This window comes from Perca flavescens, chromosome 1 (genome assembly GCF_004354835.1).
Source record: "Perca flavescens isolate YP-PL-M2 chromosome 1, PFLA_1.0, whole genome shotgun sequence".
NCBI lineage: Eukaryota > Metazoa > Chordata > Actinopteri > Perciformes > Percidae > Perca > Perca flavescens.
Genome location: NC_041331.1, coordinates 43,045,083 through 43,072,307, shown reverse-complemented (window position 1 = coordinate 43,072,307; position 27,225 = coordinate 43,045,083). Strand labels below are relative to the sequence as shown.

Below are 27,225 nucleotides of genomic sequence, written 5' to 3'. Positions count from 1 at the left end.
AGAGAAATCCAACTGTGAAATTAATTACAGAAACTTTACAGGAGCTCATATTATGCTCATTTTCTGTTTCATAAGTGATAATATTATTTTGAGGTTGTACCAGAATAGGTTTATATGGTTTATTTATCAGAAAACACCATATTTTTGTTGTACTGCAATCTCTGAGCTCTCTGTTTTAGCTACAGAGTGAGGCATCTCAACTTCTGTTCCTATCTTTGTTGGGAGTCGCACATGCTCAGTGCCTAGGTAAGGACTACTAGCCAGTCAGAAGCAGAGAATGAGGGCGTGTCCTGACAGTACCTAGGTAAGGACTACTAGCCAGTCAGAAGCAGAGAATGAGGGCATGCCCTGACAGTATCTAGGTAAGGACTACTAGCCAGTCAGAAGCAGAGTATGAGGGTGTGCCCTGACAGTACCTAGGTAAGGACTACTAGCAAGTCAGAAGCAGAGAATGAGGGCGTGTCCTGACAGTACCTAGGTAAGGACTACTAGCCAGTCAGAAGCAGAGTATGAGGGCGTGCACACACCATTCGGCTTTAGGAAAGTGGGCGTGTATGTTTACGCAAAGTCATGATGGTTCCACTACTTGGAGGTTTATGTCATTTGTGGTAATGTTTCATGTATGTCTGTTGGTGTTATTAATCTCATGTACAGTATGTATGTTTGTATGTATGTGTATGTCCTCTTTTTTATACAAGCTACCCAGGGATGCACAAAGAATTTCAGCCTTGGCTGACAATAAAGTTGTATCGTATCGTATGTCACGTTGTCTCACTCGGCTTTAGGAAATGTCATGATGTTATTTTGAGCAGCTGAAGACAAAGGTGTAAAAGTAAAAACACGTTCTGAGATTCAGAGATAATTATTAATTATTTAATTATTACTATAAATGTAGATTTATCCTATGATGTAACGGCATAAGATTTAGCTTTAAACTTGACATCACACCCACCTTGTTGATCTTTTAAAGATTATTTATTGGGCATTTTCAACCTTTACTTTGACAGGAGAGCAGAAGACATGAAAGGGGAGGGGGTGGACATGCAGCGAAGGGCCACAGCTTGGAGTTGAACCTGCGCCCGCTGCATCAAGGAGCAAACCGCTGAATATGGGTGCCTGCTCTACCAGCTGAGCTAACCGGGCACCCAACCTTGTTGGTCTTTAAAGACATTTTTACATATCAAACGTTCAGAGTGAAGCTGTCAGAAAACATCTCCCGAGGAAGAGACATTAGATAGTTTCAGAGGGATTATTACTTTGTGGCCCTGTACAGACTTATCAGATGATATCAGAGTATCAGATACCAGCACAGTAATCTTCTCCTGCAGAGCATGTGCTGCAACATGCGTCTTTATTCAATGAGTCTCTGCTGCCCTCTGCTGGTCGCTTCATCAAACAGCAGAGAGTTTCATCATGAGCTGCTGTACACCATAGACAGTATATATATAATACAATAGTACACACAATACAGCAGTGTACAGCAAGGGGGTAAGTGAGTGTCTGGCAAGCGTAGCTCGTATATAGAGCCATTTTGATGCTAACAAGCACTCATCCCCCCTGTTAGCATTCCCATTGACTCCCATTCATTTTGACATCACTTTGACAGCAGGTTAGTAACTATGTAAAGTTAAAGTTAAAGTTGTAAAGTGAATAACTTTACATCTGAAGCGTTTAAAGACTCTATTTGTCTGTTGTTTATTTCTAAAGAAACACGACAATGTATAAAAGGCTCCATTACCTTGTAGCTCACGTTATGGCTCCGTAGCAGACGCTTTTATAACAATAGGCTAACGATTGGGTCATAACCACGAGACTTACTGTCACACAGTAGAGGAATTACCGTATAGTACAGGAGAAGCTCACAGGCAGTTTGGACTTCCATTAGCTGTTTAGGTTTAATTACTAATGTTAACTAGCATGTTAGTGATCAGTAATTACTAATGTTAACTAGCATGTTAGTGATCAGTAATTAGCCTGTGTCTATGTTATCTCCTTACATATACCTACACTCTCCGTCTCTGTAAGATTGGGAATGATTGAGATTTCTCTCGGCACGGCTCAAGTGCTATCAAGTGATATCAGAGACTTCTGATATCCTTCACTGGTCTCGTACAGAGACACGGGGTCTGCTGGTCCATTATATATATAGTGTCTGTTTCTAGCGTGTCTCCACTGCCCTCTGGTGGTCATTTCATTAAACAGCAAACACACACACACAGAACAGGTGAGAGGTTTTTATTTCAGAAACTGAAGCTGCGTAGACAGCTGAGGAAGGAGGTGATGTGTTTAATATGGAAACAATAAAGGCTCTAATACTGTAAGAACATCTGCAGTCAGCTGGTATTCCAAACCCAGCGGCCTTCTGGGAAACTGAGTCTGGACAGAGGTGAGGTTTCAGTCATCTCCTCCACACAGACTGAGCAGAGCCTTCTGGTAGTCTCCTTTAGTGTGCTCCTGAACCGCACAAACACACAAACAGTAAAATTATTATAATATTAATATCTCTCAAACTTTACTGTTTGTTTTTAAGTAAGTAGAATCATTTAAATCTCAATTTAGAACATAATCATATGTGTAACGTGTAAAATCCTCATCTTCTGTCTCCCAAATAAATGTAGGATAAACCTTTGAATAACATGCACAAAAGAAATGTTCTTAGTCTTTTTTTTAACATATTTAGCAAATACATTAAATTAAAAAAATCCCAAAGTAGTGCAAATTTAATAAACATTGATTTCTCTCATCTTTCCTTCCTGAACATAAAGAACCAGACGCAGATTCCACTGTTTCTGTCCTAAACTCCTGTCTGGTGTGTTCACTGACACACACACACACACACACACACACACACACACACACACACACACACACACAAACACATAAACACACACAAACACCCCCCCCACACACGCACACACACACACATAGACACACACAGACACACAGAGATACACACAAACATACAGACAGACAAACACACACAGACACACACGCTAGCTTAGCTCATGCTGAAGCTTATGGGGATCCAAACAAACACACACACACAGAGACACACACACACACAAACACACAAACACACACACACACACACACACACACACAGGCTGGTACTCACAGCGATGGTCTGGTACAGTGTTCTTTTGTGCTGCCTCCTGAACTCTGTTCTGATCTTCATCAGGTCGACTTCACAGCGAGAGACCATGATCCTGGTCACCACCTTCTCCTTCGCTCCTTTACTCTGCAGAGAGACAACAAGACTAAATGGGAGGACACCAGACACACTTAGGCCGGCTACACACTGGCTGCGTGGCGCGATATAGGACCGGCACCTATTTTCCAAGCGATGGTGTTGGAAGCGTTTCCAGACAAAATAGAATACGAAAAGATGTTTATACAGTACAGGCCGAATGTTTGGACACACCTTCTCATTCAGTGAGTTTCCTTTTTATTTTCATGACTATTTACATTGTAGATTCTCACTGAAGGCATCAAAGCTATGAATGAACACATATGGAATTATGTACTTAACAAAAAAGTGTGAAATAACTGAAAACATGTCTTATATTTTAGATTCTTCAAAGTAGCCACCCTTTGCTTTTCTTGATAACTCTGCAAACCCTTGGTGTTCTCTCAATGAGCTTCATGAGGTAGTCACCTGAAATGGTTTTACCTTCACAGGTGTGCTTTGTCAGGGTTAATTAGTGGAATTATTTCCCTTATTAATAAAAAAAGCAAAGGGTGGCTACTTTGAAGAATCTAAAATATAAGACATGTTTTCAGTTATTTCACACTTTTTTGTTAAGTACATAATTCCACATGTGTTCATTCATAGTTTTGATGCCTTCAGTGAGAATCTACAATGTAAATAGTCATGAAAATAAAAAGGAAACGCATTGAATGAGAAGGTGTGTCCAAACTTTTGGCCTGTACTGATTCAACAGGTAAAACTAAATGAACTGTACAATAGACATGTACTGAAAAAGGCGGAATCCATCATGTCTTGTAGTTCTCACCTCCTGCATGCAGAATTTAAGATGTTGCCTTCTGGTTCCCGCCTTAATCAGCCATACGTTAAAACAAATAGATATACATTTTCCTTTGTACCCTCTGCTATCTCTTTGATAAATTCTGAAAAAGAGGTAATTCTTCACTGAACTGAAATTTGAATTTAAATGTTAATGGTATTAATATATCAATTTGTCGGATGTGTATTGTAAATTCTAACGATGTTGAATGTTTTTGTTGTCATGTTTGGGTACTACTTTGCTCGGGGACAAATAAAAGTCTTGAACTTGAACTAATTAAAAAAAATAAAATAATCGATTTTGTAATATTGCACCTGTCAATACAAAAGGAAATATTCTGGAGCCTATTTTGCCGTCAAGTAATTGTCAATACAATTACTTGCGATTTGTATAATGTTATCACTGATAGAAATGAGGGACAAAATATTTAACATACTTTACTTTGCACATACTATATATCCTGAACCTTTGTGTTGTGACCCCTAAAGAGTGACAATTTGGGGACTCACTGACTATCTGGAGACCAAAAAGCCGGTTCCCACATTGTCAAATAAATTTAAACTGAAATTCTTAGGTTAATACTAAGGTGATTCTTCAGGGAATGAATGTAAGTCAATGCACTATATATTCTGACCCCCAAATATTCACATTATGGGGACTTACTGACTATCTAGGGACAAAAAAGCAGATCCCCACATTGTAAACTATTAAGTTGTGGGTTAATACTAAGCTGAGTCTCCAGGGAATGAATGTAAGTCAATGCACTATATACATCCTGAACTTTTGTTTATGTCTTCAGCTTCTTTCTACAACTGGAAGTTAGGAAAATCCAATAAAACCCTCAAAATCAATTAGTACAAAAGTACCACAGCAATGAAATACAATGTGCCTTAGCACTCCCTCAGCACCAGTCAATAATAACAATTTAAAAACATAATAGTATTAAAAACATTATAAAATATCCAACATAATATATATAAGTGACTAGGTTCAGACCACAGTCCTCCTTCCTGTTGTACTATTGTTCAATAACCTTATTACCTGGGGGTAAAAACTATCCCTAAAACGTGTTGTGTGTGTTTGGATGCTCTGCAAGCGTTTCCCTGATGGAAGATGGGAGAAGAGATTGTGTGCAGGATGACTAGAATCCTGTATAATACCTGGTGCCTTTTTTGTGCTGCGTTTCCAGTAAATTTGTTGGAGCGATTCAAGTGGCACCCCGATGATTTTAGATGCAGTCCTAGTCAGTAGGTTAAGGTCATGTGAAGTTGTTATCTGCATGCCTTTCTGCCCGGACAGATCTGTAACCCTAACCCTTAAATTCAGCTAGCACAACATTAGCTTAGCAGACTATAAATATAAAATAAAATACTCAAGTAATGTAACCTCACAATTGTACAGTACTTGTGTAAATGTACTTAGTTACTTTCCATCCCTGGACAAAAGTATGAAAGAGTACCTTCATGGCTTCATTGAGTCTGTTGGCGAAGTACAGCTGCCTGTTTTCAAAGCACTCCACTGTAAAGAGAAGACAGACGGACCTTTAATAAATCTTAAAGAATCAGTCTGCTGTTATTTTATATTTTTATTATTGTCATCAGATCTCATGTACGGACTCAAACAACCAGTACGTGATCAGGCCACATTGTACGTTAATTATATTCCCTGTAGTAATTGTGTTTGCATTTAATTTATGATATAGAACTTATATAGTACTTATATAACTGTATTTCATAACTTCTATTTTAGCTTGTCTCATCACTTAATGGAAGACTACTGCCATGCAATCTCCATGTTTACATGGAGCATAAGGTCTGCAGTGTAATGCTAGATATGTGTCAAAAGTCCCCACCAGTATGAGACCATCGGTAGAATAACAGCAGGCGGCGCTAATCTGTATCGTAGCCCAAAAAATGTAAAACTGGCAGCTGATTGGCCATAATGGACGGCTCGTTCAGAATATGATCTCATACTGTACTTAAATAGTTCACCGAAACGTGTTTCTGAAAACATTTTAAGAGAGAAATAGGCCGTGCAATTGTAGGGGTGGGGGAAAAAAATCGATACAGCAAAGTATCGCAATATTTTCTGTGGCAATACTGTATCGATACACAGACGTCAAGTATGGATCTTTTATGATATATGTGTTGGTCAGTCTGTCTGCTTGATAATCTGATTTTGCAGCAATACAATTGAAGTGAGATGAACAAACAGAGAAATGTATCTTTTAAGATAAGACAGATGTTGACAAAATTTTCTTTTGGGGGCATAATTTGAAATTGCGATAAATTTGAAGTTGGAAAAAAGTTAATGAATTGCAATATATCGCAGAATATTGCAATTAAAAATTAAAATCGCATTCATATTGTATCGTGACATAAGTATCATGATGATATTGTATTGTAAGGCCTCTGGTGATTCCCACCCCTTATGCAGTTGCTGAATCTGTCTTCATTTCAGATCAACAAAGGTCAGTTTAAAAGACTTTTCGTCAGATTTTGAGAGACTCTAGTCAAGCTCATCCCATTCATCATTTCCAGTTTCGCTCTCCACCAATCAGATTGGTCATTGAGTCCGACTGCCAGCAGTGCCCGCCCTCCAATTCAACAAGTCAAATCGGCCCAAATGAAGGCCAACGGCCCTCCACGGACGATGGCACGGACCAGACCGAACAGACTCGAGTCACCGACCTCGCTAGACTGTCAGATGGACGATTAGGGCCTTAAGACTGACTGACGTGTGTCCTCGTTTCCAAATGTCTCCGTTTGTGTCCGTCCAGACTACACAGCAACCCCCGGCAGTTTTCAAACCAGAACTGGGGCAGCAGCGTTTCCGAATGTCTCAGTTTTCAGGGGCTCGAAAACGCCACTATTGTGGATGCAAGGCATGAACATAGTAAAAGATATGTAGTAGTGTAGATGTAGCCTCTACCAGAGTTGTGCCTGAACGCGTTCATTGAACGATAGTTCATGAACTCGTTCATATTTTGGGCGAACGTGAACTGAACGTACCGTATTACTGCCTGATGAAAGTTACTGCGAACTCCTTCATTCTGGTGTCTGTGAACGGCACGCTCTCTCAGTTTAACTTCGTCCAATAGACCTTTTTTACGGAAGACATGTTGACATGTCATAGTAGGAAAATCACTGGTGTATTCAAACCTATTACTGATGGCTGCACTCCACTTAGGAGAGACCCTGGTATTAAACCATTACTGATGGCTGCATTCCACTTAGGAGAGACCCTGGTATTAAACCATTACTGATGGCTGCATTCCACTTAGGAGAGACCCTGGTATTAAACCATTACTGATGGCTGCATTCCACTTAGGAGAGGTCCTGGTATTAAACCATTACTGATGGCTGCATTCCACTTAGGAGAGGTCCTGGTATTAAACCATTACTGATGGCTGCATTCCACTTAGGAGAGGTCCTGGTATTGAACCATTACTGATGGCTGCATTCCACTTAGGAGAGGTCCTGGTATTGGGCATGCTGACTCACTGAAATATCTTACTGGGACACTTGATGGAACTGAGCCATTGTTAAGGTTATCAGTCTCAGCTGTGCTTTTCCTACTATGACAAGTCAACATGTCTGCTGTGAAGAAGGTCCAATAGGGCGGCAGATTTCTATAGAGCCTTCCAGGCCAAAACCAGGGCTAAAACACACCGTAAACAGGCCTTCATATGTAGCGGAAAAAACACCCAATCTGGCAACACCAGCCACCAGTGTCTCACCGCTGCATGGGTCATCAAAACACAAAGCAGCGTGGAGGCTTCGTATGATCATTTAAACCAGTTTCATGACGAGGTTGCTGAGGATGGAAAAATCTGACATTTCTAGGCTAACTTTACCCTCTGGCTTTCAAAAAGAAAATCTGCACTTCAATTCCATCCACAGCAAAAAAGATATCACAGCAAACCTGAAACGGCACGTTGGACTGATTGGATATGAAGATGAAATCTGACGTATAGTTTCAGTGTTAAAACTGATAAAAATAATTGCTGTCTGTGGTTCCACTGTATATTTGGGCTGTGGCAATCATTTAGAAAAATAATAGCTCGCAGCAACATATGGAAAAAAAAAAAAAAAACTGTGAAGTTAGTTCATTTTTGGAATGGTTAGTTCAAAATATGAACTATGAACTGAACTAGTTCATTTTAAAATTTGTGAACTGAACTTTGAACTAGTTCATGTATTCTTTCCCAACACTGGTGGGTGCCATGTCACTTCTCCGACGCTCCATTGTTCCGATGAGTTTTATGACGAGGTCGGTGAGGATGGAAAAAGTCTTGCATTTCTGTGAAAACTTTGCCCGCCGGCTTTCTAAAAGAAAATCCCCCCCAAAAAAGAACTATGAACTAGTTCATTTTTAATAGTTTTAGGGCTCTGTGGCACAGAAGAATAAGATGCCAGGTACTGATGTGGGGTGTGTTACCGAGAGTAAGGAAGGACTTCTCCAGATCTCCTTTCACCTCCTTCCTGATGCTCTCCTTCATGTCGTACGGGCTGTAGCTCTTATACCTCTCAAACACTGACAAAACAAAGCACATATCCAAAGCACACACAATGTTATGAATGTTGTATTCATATTGTTAACCACAATCCTAATTTAACTTAAAACCAATACTTGAGCTTCTAAAAACAGATTTGGCAGGAACTTTAAACTTTGTCAATGGCGTTGTGATGTGAAAATAACATTGATATTGAATGTAAAAACATTTGCTCAGGGCGTGAAAAATGTTGCCATTGAACACAAATACATTCAGTTTTGAACATATGATTTTTTGGGTATTAAACATGAAAAATGAAATTGCTGAATGTAGAAAAGCTTTTGCAATGTACAAAACCTCGGCATAGAGCACACAAAACGTTGGTATTGAACGTAAAACAAGTTAATGTTAAAATTTACACTGAACACTACACACAGTAGCATGGTGGCTCAGTGGTTAGCACTTCTACCTCACAGCAAGAAGGTTCTGGGTGGAGTTTGCATGTTCTCCCAGTGCTTGCATGGGTGCTACAGTTTCTTTCCACCATAAAGGCATGCATACTAGGACTACAGTTGAAAATTAGCTGTCTGGTGCATTTACAGAAATATGTGTGCATTGTCTTAAATAAAAAAGGGTTATGTATGTTTTTTTGTTTGTATTGAATGTAAGAAAAAACAAAAAAGCATTGGTATGGGATGTAGAAAGGTTTGCAGCTGGCTTTAAAAAAAGTTGGCATTAAACAAAGACAACTTGGTATTTAATTTAAAAAAATGTAACATTTTTATCATATGTCAAAATTGCTACGGCTTTTGAACTTATTTTGCAGAATTGTTGTATATCAAAGTGTGTGTGAGCACAGATATTAGCTGCGTGTGTGTGCAGATGTTAGCAGTTAGTGTGTTTGTGCGTGTGTGTGTGTGTGTGTGTGTGTGCAGACGTTAGCAGCGTGTGTGTGTATGCACAAACGTTAGCCGTGCGCGCGTGTGTGTGTGTGTGTGTGTGTGTGTGTGTGTGTGTGTGTGTGTGTGTGTGTGTGTGTGTGTGTGTGTACCTTTCTGCAGGTGGGGGACGCTCCTCTGAGACATGATGGTGATCCAGGTCGCCACGTCGGTTCCCTTCCTCTTCACCCCGGCTTCATACAGAGACTGAGAGAGTCACACATGAGAACTGGTACGAAGGCACAGTGACGGATCTCTGAGTGCTAAGGATTTATTTATAGACACAGAGTGCATTTAAGTCCCGGCCACACCGGAGGGGAAAACAACTCTCCGTTGACTTTGTATTTCGTGACGGTTTCTACTCATCTACTCCATCTGCTAGCAAACAACAGAAAAATGCCTAAAAAAAGTTGCTGTGTGGTGATATAAATACCAATTATGTAAAGAACCCATACGTTTTTATAAGTTGTTGAACCAAAAAACTGAGCTTTTAGAAAGACCAAAGAGGAAACAGACAGGAGGAATCAGCAGAGAGAATGGGGAGACACTAAGCTATCGATACGCCCAACGTTAGGTGTGTAGCAAGCATTTTGTTACCTAGTCAAATATGCAAATTTTAGTTTTAGGCTAACTATATGTCTGCAAGTTAAGCTAAAGCATGTTGACAATGTGCAGCTTGTGTTACAGTGGAATGTGGATGAATCAGAAATCTTTGCAGTAAGATTATGTTTGCGAATGCCTCAGCTTGCTAACAGCTAACCTGTCCTCTCTGGTAGTCAATGCAAACAGGGATTTACCATGTGCCTCGAAAGCTAGCGTTAGCAGCTAACTACCGGTTTGCGGCAGCTGGTTTAAAGCTAGAGACACATTCGATTAGCATGAAAACAGATCCCAGAGAACGTTTGACTCAGTTGCAACTATATTGCACACTGAATATTAAAACAGAGAATATTGCACAGAATGTGAAGTATTGCACTACACTACATCTCTACACTATCTTGAGGCCTCAAGATACTATCTAGTGGCCACAAGATAGTATCTTGAGGCCTCGAGATAGTATCTTGTGGCCTCGAGATACTATCTTGAGGCCACAAGATAGTTATAAATAATTATTTGACACAGTGGGACTAAGGGGGCTCCGTAGAATACCAATTATGTAAAGAACCCAGAACTTAAGTTTTTTATAAGCTGAAAACCCCCAAAAAACTGAGATTTTAGAAAGACCAAAGAGGAAACAGACAGGAGGAATCAGCAGAGAGAATGGGGAGACACTAAGCTATCAATACGCCCAACGTTAGGTGTGTAGCAAGCATTTTCAAATATGTCAATTCAAGTCAAATATGCAAATGTTAGTTTTAGGCTAACTATATGTCTGCAAGTTAAGCTAAAGCATGTTGACAATATGCAGCTTGTGTTACAGTGGAATGTGGATGAATCAGAAATCTTTGCAGTAAGATTAACTTTGCGAATGCCTCAGCTTGCTAACAGCTAACCTGTCCTCTCTGGTAGTCAATGCAAATAGCGATTTACCATGTGCCCCGAAAGCTAGCGTTAGCAGCTAACTACCGGTTTGCGGCAGCTGGTATAAAGCTAGAGACACATTGGATTAGCATGAAAACAGATCCCAGAGAAAGTTTGACTCAGTACACATATGTTATTAACCCCTAGGTTCATTTTGCGCCGGAATTGCCCTTTAACATTAGCGTTTCAGCCCCTAAATGTTGCGCCGATTGTTTGAGTATGACGTGATGCACTCGGTCTCTATTGATGGATATCTCATTAAACATCACTGAGTTACTGAGAAATGAAACCAATTAGCTTTCTGACAAAAAACTTTCTATTAATGCCCGAGCTGTTGGACTCACTCTGGCGTCCTCGTCAATCTTCTCGTAGTCGACCACGTTCGACGGTTGATCTCTCTTTGTCTGCGGATCAAGAAACAACAGCCATGTCGGTGTTAAAATGTTAAAAAAAAATCACAGCAGAACTGTTGCATAGCATCCTGGTGTTTTTGTCATTGTGCATGTGTACTCTTTTGAGCGTAAACATGTTCCACCAAAACAAGTTACTTTTGCCGCATCATCGTGGCTCTGTCCGGAGCTTAGCACCACCCAAGACGATTGTGATTGGTTTAAAGAAATGTCAATAAACCGGAGCATGTTTTTCTCCCATCCAGGAATGTTTTTGCGGACTAGCCAGACCTTCCTTGGCAGTGCTGTGGAGGAAGGTCTAGCAAAGCGAGACTAGAATCTGAACTACCTGAACCAGAGCCAGCAGCAGTTTGGCGAAGTCTCCTGATGTGTCTCCTGCTACGTCTTTCTCCACGTCCTTCTTAAACACTGCACGGAGAAACAAAAGATATGAACACATCATTATGTCATTTATATATATTGCCATATACATTTATCGGCATACATATGGCCTAACTGCCACGGCTACTGTAACAACAAGACCTCATGGTGCTCTGTGTCCGGCTCACAGTCACCTTTTCTCGGCTAAATTTAACTCAACTTAAAGACGCTAAACTTAAAGGTCCCATGACATGCTGCTTTTTGGATGCTTTTATATAGACCTTAGTGGTCCCCTAATACTGTATCTGAAGTCTCTTTTATATAGACCTTAGTGGTCCCCTAATACTGTATCTGAAGTCTCTTTTATATAGACCTTAGTGGTCCCCTAATACTGTATCTGAAGTCTCTTTTATATAGACCTTAGTGGTCCCCTAATACTGTATCTGAAGTCTCTTTTATATAGACCATAGTGGTCCCCTAATACTGTATCTGAAGTCTCTTTTATATAGACCTTAGTGGTCCCCTAATACTGTATCTGAAGTCTCTTTTATATAGACCTTAGTGGTCCCCTAATACTGTATCTGAAGTCTCTTTTATATAGACCTTAGTGGTCCCCTAATACTGTATCTGAAGTCTCTTTTATATAGACCTTAGTGGTCCCCTAATACTGTATCTGAAGTCTCTTTTATATAGACCTTAGTGGTCCCCTAATACTGTATCTGAAGTCTCTTTTATATAGACCTTAGTGGTCCCCTAATACTGTATCTGAAGTCTCTTTTATATAGACCTTAGAGGTCCCCTAATACTGTATCTGAAGTCTCTTTTATATAGACCTTAGTAGTCCCCTAATACTGTATCTGAAGTCTCTTTTATATAGACCTTAGTGGTCCCCTAATACTGTATCTGAAGTCTCTTTTATATAGACCTTAGTGGTCCCCTAATACTGTATCTGAAGTCTCTTTTATATAGACCTCAGTGGTCCCCTAATACTGTATCTGAAGTCTCTTTTATATAGACCTTAGTGGTCCCCTAATACTGTATCTGAAGTCTCTTTTATATAGACCTTAGTGGTCCCCTAATACTGTATCTGAAGTCTCTTTTATATAGACCTTAGAGGTCCCCTAATACTGTATCTGAAGTCTCTTTTATATAGACCTTAGTGGTCCCCTAATACTGTATCTGAAGTCTCTTTTATATAGACCTTAGTGGTCCCCTAATACTGTATCTGAAGTCTCTTTTATATAGACCTTAGAGGTCCCCTAATACTGTATCTGAAGTCTCTTTTATATAGACCTTAGTAGTCCCCTAATACTGTATCTGAAGTCTCTTTTATATAGACCTTAGTGGTCCCCTAATACTGTATCTGAAGTCTCTTTTATATAGACCTTAGAGGTCCCCTAATACTGTATCTAAAGTCTCTTTTATATAGACCTTAGTGGTCCCCTAATACTGTATCTGAAGTCTCTTTTATATAGACCTTAGTGGTCCCCTAATACTGTATCTGAAGTCCTCTTTATATAGACCTTAGTGGTCCCCTAATGCTGTATCTGAAGTCTCTTTTATATAGACCTTAGTGGTCCCCTAATACTGTATCTGAAGTCTCTTTTATATAGACCTTAGTGGTCCCCTAATACTGTATCTGAAGTCTCTTTCCCAAAATTCAGCCTTGGTGCAGAATTACAGCCAGCAGAGGTAACCTTGCTTCTCATGACCTCATAAGGAGAAGATCCCTGATTGGTCCATCTGAGCTTTCATTTTCTCAAAGGCAGAGCAGGATACCCAGGGATCGGTTTACACCTATTACCATTTCTAACCACTGGGGGACCATAGGCAGTCATATTAATGTCAAAAAACCTCATAAAGGGAAATTTTCATGCCACGGGACCTTTAACTGTCATGTGTCACCGTATTTTCATAGGATATTTCATACAGATTGTGGTGCGTACGTTTTTTTTACGATATCATAAGAAGACCAAAAGAATGCATCGAAATGTTACATATTCCTTTTTCTGAACATTTCTTATTTTTCTGATTTTTAATTGGAACGAGACTTTGAAACGTACTCTCTTTGTAAACCTTCTTGATGTCGGCCAGTTCTTCGTCGTTTCTGGAGCAGACTATCTCGATGAGGGTCTCCTCGTCCGTTCCCAGTCCCTGGACACAAAGACACCAGCAGGTCAGAATCCTCATTTCTACTTTAGTCCAGTATTTTTTTGATTTTTGATTTGATTTATTTTGGATTTGACCAACAACATAATCCAAAGGATAGCATGTTAAAGTGTAAACACTTATTTCCAACATGGTCCTTGGTGTTAAAACATGCAACACATAACGAAGACCTATTTTTTGGTCAAAGACAATAACATGTAATACAAATCATCCAAGTTTCAAAAGCATTCTAAAATCAGAGAATCATAAATCACATAAAATAATCAGTCTACTCTAACTAAAAAATATTGGCTACTCTGTTTCATAAAAATACCTTTACTTTGTGTCTAAAAGCCCCCCTGGTATTTACAATTTTGAGGGAAAGTGGAAGATTATTCCATAAAGTTATACCTGTATAAAAAAAAGCTCTTCTAGCTGCATTGTTGACTCTGGGCACTTAACAAGAACGGACACTGGCCCGAGTATTGTGATTATGCTGTGTATGAACCATTTTTATATGGGAATGTAAATATTTGGGAGCAGAGCCATTTATAACATTAAACATATGATTCAACTTTAACTGCTCCACTCTAACATGAACTGGCAGCAACCCTACCCTTTTAAAGGCATCTCTACTAATATGAGTCCGGGGGGTGGTGCATTTAACAGGTAGCAAATAACATTATTTTGCATCACTTGCAGTGAGTAAAGGCAGTAAAGGTTTTTTAATCGCCTCTACTCGACGCACTGTGCGTCCGTTTTCCATGAGATATTCCGTGAGATATTTAACAAAATGTAGTTACAATAGTTACAAGGCTGTTGTCCAGAACATTGTTCCTCTTTATGTAGAATTGGTTTTTTTTCCTACCAAAAATGTGACATTTGTGTCGTCTTCTTTGGACCTATTCTTGCCTTCCTTCCTATATTGTCTTTCTACTTTTTACAAGTTTCTCGCTTCTTTCTTCTTATGTCACCGTTTTGGAAGTTTTTGATACAATTTTGACCTATTCTTGACTTCCTTCCTTCTTTCTACCATCTTTTTCCAAGTTTTTGTCTTTTTTACAGTTTTTGTCTCTTTTTCTCATCAGCATTTAAATGTTTTTTTTGTTTTTTTTTCAGTTACAAGGCTGTTGTTTAGTAAATCTATTGCTGACAGCGCTGTACTGTTCCTGTTTATGTACACTTTTTATTTCTACCGAAAATGATTAGCGCTGGTCAGGGGGTATTTGGCATAAAGAAACAATTCAAAAGGGGTACGTTACTGAAAAAAGTTTGAGAACCACTGGGCTAAACTATTTAAAAAATGGCAGGTTTTTGGTATCGCCTCAGCTCGCTTGGAACCTCGACTGAGGTTGTACTAAAAAAAAAGCACTTGTTAGCAGGTACCAGGGACTTTTTTTAGTAATGGAAAACCCAAAAAAAACGAGTTGAGCAGGTACCACGTAGTGGAAAAGCGGCAAAAGAGTCTCCCCTGTTGTTTCTGACCACAGTGAAAAATCTGGAGCAGGAGAAGACGCAGAGGGCATACAGTACAGGCCAAAAGTTTGGACACACCTTCTCATTCAATGCATTTGCTTTTTATTTTCATGACTATTTACATTGTAGATTCTCACTGAAGGCATCAAAACTATGAATGAACACATATGGAATTATGTACTTAACAAAAAAATGTGAAATAACTGAAAACATGTCTTATATTTTAGATTCTTCAAAGTAGCCACCCTTTGCTTTTTTATTAATAAGGGAAATAATTCCACTAATTAACCCTGACAAAGCACACCTGTGAAGGTAAAACCATTTCAGGTGACTACCTCATGAAGCTCATTGAGAGAACACCAAGGGTTTGCAGAGTTATCAAAAAAACCAAAGGGTGGCTACTTTGAGGAATCTAAAATATAAGACATGTTTTCAGTTATTATTTTTTTGTTAAGTACATAATTCCATATGTGTTCATTCATAGTTTTGATGCCTTCAGTGAGAATCTACAATGTAAATAGTCATGAAAATAAAGAAACACATTGAATGAGAAGGTGTGTCCAAACTTTTGGCCTGTACTGTACCTGCCAACATTTGTTTTTCAAAATCCTGGAGATTTGTGCGGGGCGACTGGGGGGCTGGGGGTGTACTGTAAGTCTGTGCTACCAACATTGCCATCTTGAGTTCCGCTTGCTTCACGTTTTCGGCCTCTGTCTGTTCTTTCATGATGAAATCGCCCGTGTGCCTCTTCTGCACAATGGTGCTGCTGTGTTTTAATGTGCTGGGTGATGTAATTTTCCTGCCGTGCGCTACATTAAAATCAATGTGACTGAATGTTGCCAGGTTGAGGGTTACAGGTTGCCAGGTTGAGCTGACTAACTGGTTGAACATTGTATAGGTGGATTGTGTGAAATAGGATGCGTTTCATACAAGATCTTGCAACTGGTCAACATTAGACAAACATATTGGTCTGATTATTTATAAAGGAGTTTGGGCCCTGCTGCAAATTACGGGAGTTTCCCTGGAGAAATAACAAACCAGGAGGGGTCCGGGAGAAAAGGCTAAAAAACGTGAGAAACCGGGAACAACGGGAGTGTTGGCAGCCAGGGGCGGATCTACCGGGGTGGCATAGGGTGGCAAATGCCACCCTAAAAGAAAGTCTTGCCACCCCTGCTGCCACCCCAGTTGGCATTGTGGTGTCTTCGCTATTAGAATCTGAACTACTACTGCTCCTACTGGTCCCAATTGACCCTGCAACCAAGCATTTGCAGACCATCCAGCTCCTTCAGATGGACCAAATGCATCTCTTATACACTTCAATGCATCTATAACACTAGTGATATTATCAGAGCTGTCGGGAATCAAAGCCACAGCAGCAACGAATTAAAAGTTATGGCCAATTTGACCATTTACGAACGTGAATCTCCAAAGTGCGACTGCAGTCAGTCCAAAACTGTTTGCTTCCACCTCTCACACATCTACCACTCATCACCTGTGTCTCACCTTAATGCCTTTCCTGTGATCTCCTGATGCCCCTTACTTCTATCATACTTCTATCTCCTGATGCCCCTTACTTCTATCCTACTTCTATCTCCTGATGCCCCTTACTTCTATCCTACTTCTATCTCCTGATGCCCCTTACTTCTATCATACTTCTATCTCCTGATGCCCCTTACTTCTATCCCATTTCTCTCTCCTATTAAGTGAGATCACATTGTATGGTCGCCTCTAATGCAGGACACTGATTGCAAGAGATTAAGTGTGTCTGTATGAGTTTGTAAATGGCAGCCTGTGCCCTTTTGTAGTGTGTACATACTATTTCTCATCAAACTGTGATAACTGATTAAATTCAGTATATATATTGAATTCAGTATATATGTCTGACATATGTTGCCACCCTTCAAAAATTCCTGCCCCCCTCTCGCCACCCCATGAATATCTTTCTAGATCCGCCCCTGTTGGCAGCTATGGCAGAGGGGTCTGAGGGGTTACGCTGTTGATTCGACGCAGAAGCATAAAACAGCCTTAAGTGTACTTAGTTAGATTCAACCAGCGGTGGCGCTGACCTTCATGGAGGCTTTGAGCTCCGAGGCATCGTACTGAGCGGTGGTCTTCATCAGACCCAACATCAGAGCCTCCAGAGGGCCGGACAGCGCCGCCTTCAGGGCCGTGTTCAGATCCTGGAAAAAGGTCAAGAGCACACACACCAAATGTCTTAAAAAAACAATACTGGAAATAAAAAATATGACAGTAATATTTGTGTCTTTGATATGCAACAGTATCTACTGATTCAGGCCTTTGAATATCATGTTTATTAAAGGTGCCCTGCCACTCTAGCCTGGTGAGACCGTCCTGATCTGGCGAGCTCCAGTTTTCTCCTCCCAGATCAGTCTGGCATCTTGAGGTAGAGAAAATTTGGAGCCGTTTGCCAAACGACCGACCAATCAGCGTTGGTTTTGAGGTGAGTTAGGTGGTGATAGACAGATGGTTTATCCAATCAGCTAACCAGTATTTTCAGACAGCGGTAGTCCTAATTCTGTTAGCTGCTCGCTAATGCTTTTTCCTCTTGGATCCTTCTTTTGGAATATGGACCAGGAACCTGAAATGGTGTCTTTTATTCTTTTATTCCCGCTTTGTTGATCTGATTGGTTGATTTGGCCCGTCTATCACCACCTATAGTTGGTGATAGACAGATGGTTCATCCAATCAGCTAACCAGGACTTTCGCCCCTTCCCAAAAGTTCTCCAACGGAAAGTTCCCAGATGGATATGCCGAGCAAATGCGAAGCAAATCTTTGGGCCTTTATTTGGATATGACAGCTTATATGAAAGGGGAGAGAGAAGGGGAATGACCTGCAGCAAAGGGATGCAGGCCGGAGTCAAACCTGTATATATATATGTATATGTGGGCGCCTGCTCTACCAGGTGAGCTAACCAGGCACACAGCCGAAAGATTTCTAACCTTCTTGGCGATACGTTCGTATTCGAAGGCGATCTCTCTCCGCTGCTCTCCACTGCGTCTGGTCAGGATGTCGATGATGGTCTGTTCGTCTACACCTGCAGGATGCATATTTCATTTTAGTTTCAAGTTTAATGTCAATGTTACTTTTATAGCAGCTTTCAATACAAGTAAAACCACAGTGCTTTGATTAAAAACAGTGTACACATTAAAACCAATACCTGAAATGAGAGTACTGTCAAAAAACTATGTTGTTATGTATCATTGCACATTTTTAAGTGGGTATATGGAAAACCTGGTGTGTGTGTATTTGTCTGTGTGTGTGTGTATGTGTCTGTGTGTTTGTGTGTCTGTGTGTGTGCATGTGTGTGTGTGTCTGTGTGTGTGTGTGTGTGTGTGTGTGTGTGTGTGTGTGTGTGTGTGAGTGTGTGTGTGCGTCTGAATGTGTGCGTGTGTGGGGGGAAAGGTGGAGGTGGGGGTGTGGTCTTGACCAACTACCACTTTGCTTGTTTGAAAGCCATGATGTCTCTCTCTTTCTCATGGGGGGGCCAAATTCTCTGCGCGGGCACAGCATAGAAAGGGGAGGTAACCTTTCCCCTTATGACCTCATAAGGAGAAGATTCCTGATTGGTCCATCTGAGCTTTCATTTTCTCAAAGGCAGAGCAGGATACCCAGGGCTCTGTTTACACCTATCACCATTTCTAGCCACTGGGGGACCATAGGCAGGCTGGGGGAACTCATATTAATGTTAAAAAAAACCTCATAAAGTGACATTTTCATGCCATGGGACCTTTAATAGATCCAAGACTTTGTATCCCCAGAGACTTTACACTGAAAGATCTTTTAAACTCGGTTGAAAGTTTTACAAATATTAAATATTTATAATAATGAAATCATATACATAATGAAATCATTGTATAAAAAAACACATCTGTGAATACATCCGTGGTAAAACCAGCACTTTGTTCCCCTGGTACGAACTCAGACGGCTCTCTGTAGTCTCAGGTTTGTTTCTGAAGTGAAAGACTTTGTTGTAACATGATCCAGACTCTCTGGATCGTACTTCCGTCCTTCACAATAAAATGACATGCTTCAACAACTCTGAACTATGCAATAAAAGCTCCTTAATTTCCAGTAAAGTAAAAATAGAAACTTTTTAGAGGGAAAGATCGTCGCCCGAGCGTTATTACTTCTCTTCCTCATCAAAGTCACTTTCATATTCTAATTAGACATCTAAATGTCCATGTACATATAGGAACATTCAGTTGTTAGATGGGTATGGATCAATTCTGCTAACATTTTTGATGAAGATCGGAAACGTAAAGTACCGCGAAAAGACCAGAAGGTGCGTCATGTCGGGAGTGCCCCAATATGGCCAATAGCAGCGAGTGGTGTCCGAACGTGGACACGGTGACGCTAAGTCTGAGAAAATATGTGGAAACTTGCAGGCAGCTGGCAAGGTGAGTTGTTGGACTCTCTCACCTTTGGTTTTGATGGCCGTCTCGATCCTGGCAGCGTCTGTGGCTGGGTCGAAGTCTCGTGCCGGCACCACGGTGGGGAATTTGGGCTCCGCTTCCTACAGAGGACAGATATATATATATATATTCATGTAATTTATTGGAGTTTGTGCAATTAAACTCTCTATCAAATTGCAAATTTATGCTGACTGTGCTTTAACAATAGTTACTATAGATTGTGTGATTGGCTGACTGAAACATCTTGAAAAAATCTTGGAAATGTGGGAACATAGGGCTGTGGAAACATTGGGCTGTGGGACCATTGGGCTGTGGGACCATAGGGCTGTGGGACCATTGGGCTGTGGGACCATAGGGCTGTGGGAACATAGGGCTGTGGCACCATTGGGCTGTGGGACCATTGGGCTGTGGGACCATAGGGCTGTGGGAACATAGGGCTGTGGGACCATAGGGCTGTGGGACCATTGGGCTGTGGGACCATAGGGCTGTGGGAACATAGGGCTGTGGGACCATAGGGCTGTGGGACCATTGGGCTGTGGGACCATAGGGCTGTGGAAACATAGGGCTGTGGGACCATTGGGCTGTGGGACCACTGGGCTATGGGACCATTGGGCTGTGGGAACATAGGGCTGTGGGAACATAGGGCTATGGGACCATTAGGCTGTGGGAACATAGGGCTGTGGAAACATAGGGCTGTGGGACCATTGGGCTATGGGACCATTGGGCTGTGGGAACATAGGGCTGTGGGACCATTGGGCTATGGGACCATAGGGCTGTGGGACCATTGGGCTATGGGACCATTGGGCTGTGGGAACATAGAGCTGTGGGACCATAGGGCTGTAGGACCATTGGGCTGTGGGACCATTGAGCTGTGGGAACATAGGGCTGTGGGAACATAGAGCTGTGGGAACATAGGGCTGTGGGAACATAGGGCTGTAGGAACATAGGGCTATGGGACCATTGGGCTGTGGGAACATAGGGCTGTGGGACCATTGGGCTGTGGGAACATAGGGCTGTGGGAACATAGGGCTGACCCCCAACACATAGCTGTGTTTTACTCTTCACTCATTGATCCGCCTTCAGTCTCTGCAGGACGGCCCCGCCTTCCCTTTATCAGGTTTCTCTCTGGGTGGAGAACCAACCACACCTTTATCTACTTTACGAGGGCAGTAAAACACTATACCGCCTCGACACTATGGGTCCTCTCTCAGGCAGTAAAGATACGAAAATCTGTACATACGTCCACACATGTTAATATATGGGTGATATGGCAATATGTTATAGTGCAATAACTGTTGCAGCATTATCAGGATGATAAATATCTGTGTGCATCATTGTGTCCTGTTTCCTGTGCGATGATAGCAGGTGACTCACCCCTCCGTACGACAGCGTCAGTTGGCCCAGAAACTCCGAAACGAGCGCCATGTTGAGTCAAACCTGCAGGGAGGCAACACACAAAGAACAGTTTCTATTAATCACTATCGCAACTTTTCCACTTCAGCAGATTCTGAACTGTTGTTCCCTCTTCTGTGCTTTAGAGCTGCAACTGAAGATGATTTTGTAGTGGCCGGGTTGGCTCAGTGGGTAGAGCAGGCGCACATATACTGAGAGGTTTAGGCCTGAACGCAGATGTCCAGGGTGTGAATCTGACAGGTCATAATTTCCTGCATGTCTTCCCCCTCTCTCACCTAGCTGTCCTGTCAAAAATTAAAGTAAAAATATATTATTTACTAACCTTTTTACAAATTTTTGTTTTAGCAGTTTAAAAAAAAAAAAAATTTAGATTTGTTTTTTTGTGTTTTTTTCAGACATTTTTTTAACATAAAAAAAAGAATTGGTCGTTTTTTTTATTACTTTTTTGACCTTTTTGTCACTTTTTTCCAAGTTAAAAATAAAAACACTGTCGTTTTCTTCTAGTTTTGATGAGACTAAGCTACTAAGACCACTTCTGGCTCAAAAGTCAAATGCTTAAAAACCAAAACATAGCGAAGTAAATGTAGCCTAATTTTAAAGAAACAGACACTGTATGATCCGTTTCTGTGTAAAAGGCCCACACACACCTCGTGGTGCATTGGGGACTGTCCCATTTCTCCGACGCTCCATTGTTCCAACCTCTCAATAACCTGAACATTTTTTTACCACCTAAACCACCAGCTGCTTACACACCAAAATGATCAGTCTCCCCGTGTTGGTCCAAAAAGTTCCACAGAACACACCAAAAAGACGAGACGAGATGTAATACATCTCCATAACACTAGGCGGCGCTAATCTGTGTTGTTGCCCAGGAAATGAAAACCGGTTCACATGGGTTTGTTTTCTCTGGAAATTCAAAGCCGGACTATCATGGCGGCTCGTTCAGAATCCGATCTCATATTGTACTAAAATACTTTCACCGAAACATGTTTCTGAAAACATTTTAAGCGAGAAATAGGCTGTTCCGTTCCTGAATCTGTCTTCATTTCAGCTCAACGAAGGTCAGTTTAAAAGCTTTTCGGCAGATTTTGAGAGACTCTAGTCACCTCATTCACTCATTTCCTGGTGAGTCCTGACTGCCCTGCCGGCGACTGAACATGCCAGGTCGGCCAAAATGAACGCCGACAGCCCCCCAGACTGACGACGGCACGGGACACACCGAACAGACTCGCGTCACCGACCTCTCCAGACTGTCTAACGGACGATAATCGGCTAAATGTGTCCCGATTATTAAAAAAACTGTTTTTCTCACTCTTTTTTCAACGTTTTCGACACATCCTACTTAAAACCCGGATGGAAACTTTCCCTTCCTGCACCGGAGGTGAAATCCCAAAGACACCATCAGTTCTGAATACACATTTCCTCCCAATGGAAACGTTTCCAGGTTTCCTCTTCAGCAGATTTTCTGAAAGCACAAGACGAGCCAACAATAGTCTGCTATCAGCGAGAGCTTCAGATTCCAGCGGGCTGTAAACGCCTCAGATGGGTGTGTTTGATTGATTGACCAGGACGTGGCAGAGGGCGTGTCTGCAGATAAGGATAAATGGATCACAGAACAAACAGATGTGGAGACGCACGGTGCCTGTTATGTGACACACACACACACACTGAACTAAAGTGTTAGTTTGATTAGTAACACACAATCGATAAAGTTATTGTGATTTTAATGAATTTCAGAGGAGCTGGAAAGCTCTCCCGACCTTTTGACACTAAGCTCGTTGGAGATGAGCCAGGTCTGTGCAGAATCGATCACCAGCGATCGCCGCCCAATGCATGCTGGGTAGATTTGTGTCCGACTTGATCCCGACATGCTTTGACGTCTGATGCACACGTGGGCAACGATAATCTCACGAGATCGAGGCGGCCGCAGGTTTGAGAGCCAGGCAGTTGCTTTTCACCGACTGCAAGATCCAGGCGGACCCAGGGGCATGCTGGGAAACGCCTGGCGGCCTCTCAGCTGATCTAACAGCTGATTCAGAATCGACTCAACATGGTGACGTTTTATATAAACTTTTTATAGATTTTGATTTGGAGGGATTTTAAGTGCTATTTGTACAGAACACATGTTGTGAGGCTGATAGTGATGTTTAGAAGTCAGAGAGACTAAATCTGTTCAGATTACAGATCATCTACAGTGTATGTTTATTAAAATCAGCAACAGATCACATGTATGGCATTCTGAGAGCTACTCTGTCATAATTAAAACAACTGGAGACTTGTGTACCAGCTGATATAAGCCTCTCCAGTTGTTTTAATTATGACTCCTATGGCGCCATTTTGAGACTAACAAGCCATCACCTCCCGTTATCATCCCATTGACTCCCATTCATTTTGACGTCACTTTGACAGAGAATAACTTTACATCTGAAGCGTTTAAAGACTCTATTTGTCCGTTGTTTATTTCTAAAGAAACACGACAATGTATAAAAGGCTCCATTACCTTCAAGGCACATGCATTTTGTCGTAGATCCCTTTTGTTTTGGACTAATCGTTGTATCTCACATACATAACTTAAAGCTGTGGTAGGCACATTTTTTTTGGCATCATTGGGCAGAAAATCTAGCCTGACAAGCCAGACCCAAACTCCCCATTGGTCAGGGCTCAATCTGAGGGGCGGGATAAACGGTTGACTTTCATATTCTCTCCGCACGCGATAGGCTAGTGCTCCAACCAACCAGAGCAACGCTAGTTGATAGATTAAACTTTAAACTCCCAACACATCTTCCCTTTTTAAGAATGACTTCAGTGCCATTCTTGGTTCTTTTCTCAAAGAAAAGCTTAGAAAGAAACACGTCAATGTATAAAAGGCTCCATTACCTTGTAGCTCACGTTATGGCTCCGTAGCAGAACGCTTTTATAAAAATAGGCTAACGATTGGGTCATAACCACGAGACTTACTGTCACACAGTAGAGGAATTACCGTATAGTACAGGAGAAGCTCACAGGCAGTTTGGACTTCCATTAGCTGTTTAGGTTTAATTACTAATGTTAACTAGCATGTTAGTGATCAGTAATTACTAATGTTAACTAGCATGTTAGTGATCAGTAATTAGCCTGTGTCTATGTTATCTCCTTACATATACCTACACTCTCCGTCTCTGTAAGATTGGGAATGATTGAGATTTCTCTCTCACAGCTACCAGAAGACTTCACACTTTCAGACAGGTTGCTCACGTCACATCTACGTCTGCAAGCTCAGTTGGAGGCTGCTCAGTAACACTCAGCCAGCACCGGGAAAGAGACTTCTGATATCCTCCACTGGTCTCAGACCAGAGACACGGGGTCTGGTGGTCCAGTTTATATAATGTCTATGGATATATGGCTCTGATAACATTTTATTAAATCAGAATCGGACCGCAGTGTTTCTGTGATTTCCTGTTCAGCCTGAAGGCTGCTGGAATCAGCTGGAAACTGTCCGACTTGAGAACGAGCCTATTCTTACATAACATGAACAGGAACAGGAAGTGTGTGCAGGTTAGTGTGTTTCACCCATCACCTAGCAGCAGCGGATATACAGACAGTCCAGAAGTTTCTGTCCAACAGAAACAAAAGGCCTATATGTCACGCAACACTTGAAGAGAGGAAGAAGGTCTCTGAGTGAGGATGGGGCTCTTCAGGTTAGCTTTTTATAATGGTGGAGCCCGATAGATACTGGACCAAGTCTCTCTGCTACCTGCCTGAAGTCACCTAGGGCGACGTGGTCTGGATTGTAAATGAACTCAGACACGTACACACAGACACACACCAAGACACACACACACACAGAGACACACACGCACACACTCACATACACACACAGATACACAGAGACACACACACACAGACATACACACACACAAACAGAGACACACACACAGACAGAGACACACACACACACACGCACAAACAGAGACACATGTAGACACACAGACACACACACACGCACAAACCGAGACGCACACAGAGACACATGCGCACACACACACACACACACACTTGTGAATCTCTATCACGGACCAAGGTGTAATTTACAACCCTACCAATAATCGATTCTGTATTTTTACTGTGGCAACCTTTTTCTACAATTTTTTACGGATTCATTTCTTCTGCTTCCAGTGCAGCGCTCCACCACCTCTCTGTGATCCTCCCTCTCCATTTGACACCAACGTGATACTCTGGTAATTACAGGAGAGGGCAGAGAGCAGCGTGGGCTGCAGGGGGGACTTTACCCAGCCGCGCCCATCCACCAACACATCTGGAGCGCCTCCATCGAGGCGCCTGAGTGAGATTTGATCTCTTACTGGTCCTCTAATACTGTATCTGAAGTCTGTTTTATATAGACCTTAGTGGTCCCCTAATACTGTATCTGAAGTCTCTTTTATATAGGCCTTAGTGGTACCCTAATACTGTATCTGAAGTCTCTTTTATATAGGCCTTAGTGGTCCCCTAATACTGTATCTGAAGTCTCTTTTATATAGGCCTTAGTGGTCCCCTAATACTGTATCTGAAGTCTCTTTTATATAGACCTTAGTGGTCCCCTAAAAATTGTTATGCCATGGGACCTTTAAAGCAGAAACTTTTATTTTTGTGACATTTTTATGCCTTTATTTGGATATTTGGAGAGAGAAGGGGAATAACATGCAGCAAAGGGACGCAGGTCAGAGTCAAACCTGCGGCCGCTGTGTCGAGCAGTAAACCTCTATATTGGGGCACCCACTCAACCAACTGAGCTAGCCGGGCGCCCTGTTTTAGGAAATTGTATCCACCTTATTCCTAGCTCCCATGATACCTTGTGAATTATGTCAACACACTGTTGTTGAAGCCACAGATTTAGCTTAGTCTGGTTGTTTGTACAGCTGCGAACAATGACATTTTATACTAATAATAAAAACTACTTATGTTAAAACACAAACCAGTGTTAGTTAAATTAGCTATAGTTGAAATAATTTTAGAAAGAAACACTGTTGTCGGCTGGCTGGGGCCCGAGCGATGTCTTTCTCTAGCACTCTGGCTGGGGCTAACGTTAACGTTACTAGGAAACGGCTACTTCCGCTATCTCACCGGAAGAAATGACAGAAATGTTGGAAAAAGCTTCAAAACGTAGGAGATAAAACAACAACAAAAACGTAAAAAAAAGTGCAGAATAAAAGTGACAAAAACTTTGGGAAATGGGAAAAAAAAACTTTGAAAAAAGTGACAAATATGTCAAAAAAAGTGACCAAAAAACGTAAAAAGTGACAAGAACAACGAAAAAAGTGTCAAAAACGTCAGATAAAGTGACAAAAACTTGGAAAAAAGTGAAGAAAATGTTGTAAAACGTGACAAAAACAATGAAAAATTACGAAAATTACGACAAAAAAATGTAAAAAGTGACAGAAATGACAAAAAAAAGTGACAAGCTAGTTTTTTTATTTTGACTGAGAAAAACTAAAAGTTGCATAGTGGACGAGAGGACAACAAATCAAGGAATCAAGGAATGATTTTTTGCAAACTCACTGAGGCTGGATGACTCGTTGGACTGATGCAGTGCAAATAATTTGTAGAATTTTCACCCATCTGTACTTTACTTTGTTATTTAGCCCAAATATTTCTGGAAACATTGACTTTTGCTCCGGTACATTTCCCCTTAAGCATTTTCGTTACTCGTTGGTTACTACAAAATGAAATCAGAAGAAATGTATTGCTGCAAAATAAGCATCATTGCTCCCAGATTTTCTCTGTTGTTTTCATTGCTGATGTCAGCTTTATGCTTCACTGTCAGGAAGACACACAGTAAATCTCAGGTACTTTAACTCAAGTAATATTCTAAAAGGCGACTATATCTTCTACCAAAGTCATTTTCTTTTAACGTACTTGTACTTTTACTCAAGTATTGCTTACAAGTACTTTTATACAAGACTTGAGGGATGTTTCTTGCAGTTTAAAGTACCGAAAAACCACCAAAATGCTTCGCTTTGTGCTCCTGT

At 41.3% G+C, this 27,225-nt stretch overlaps 1 protein-coding gene across 1 annotated transcript in view; it reads right to left on the bottom strand.

Annotated features, from left to right (window-relative positions):
• Positions 1–2,220: 2,220 nt before the first annotated feature.
• The window catches only part of LOC114553627 (annexin A2-B), a 25,209-nt gene continuing 204 nt past the window's right edge, over positions 2,221–27,225 (bottom strand). The window contains exons 2-13 of the mRNA XM_028574912.1: positions 21,182–21,244; positions 19,815–19,908; positions 18,335–18,429; positions 17,440–17,553; positions 13,813–13,903; positions 11,718–11,797; positions 11,324–11,383; positions 9,572–9,665; positions 8,466–8,561; positions 5,485–5,543; positions 3,116–3,238; positions 2,221–2,454 (exon numbers count right to left, since the gene is read on the bottom strand). Coding sequence (XP_028430713.1) covers positions 2,395–2,454; positions 3,116–3,238; positions 5,485–5,543; positions 8,466–8,561; positions 9,572–9,665; positions 11,324–11,383; positions 11,718–11,797; positions 13,813–13,903; positions 17,440–17,553; positions 18,335–18,429; positions 19,815–19,908; positions 21,182–21,232 — 1,017 coding nt within the window. The 5' untranslated portion in view covers positions 21,233–21,244 and the 3' untranslated portion in view covers positions 2,221–2,394. The remainder of the gene's footprint in view (positions 2,455–3,115; positions 3,239–5,484; positions 5,544–8,465; positions 8,562–9,571; positions 9,666–11,323; positions 11,384–11,717; positions 11,798–13,812; positions 13,904–17,439; positions 17,554–18,334; positions 18,430–19,814; positions 19,909–21,181; positions 21,245–27,225) is intronic.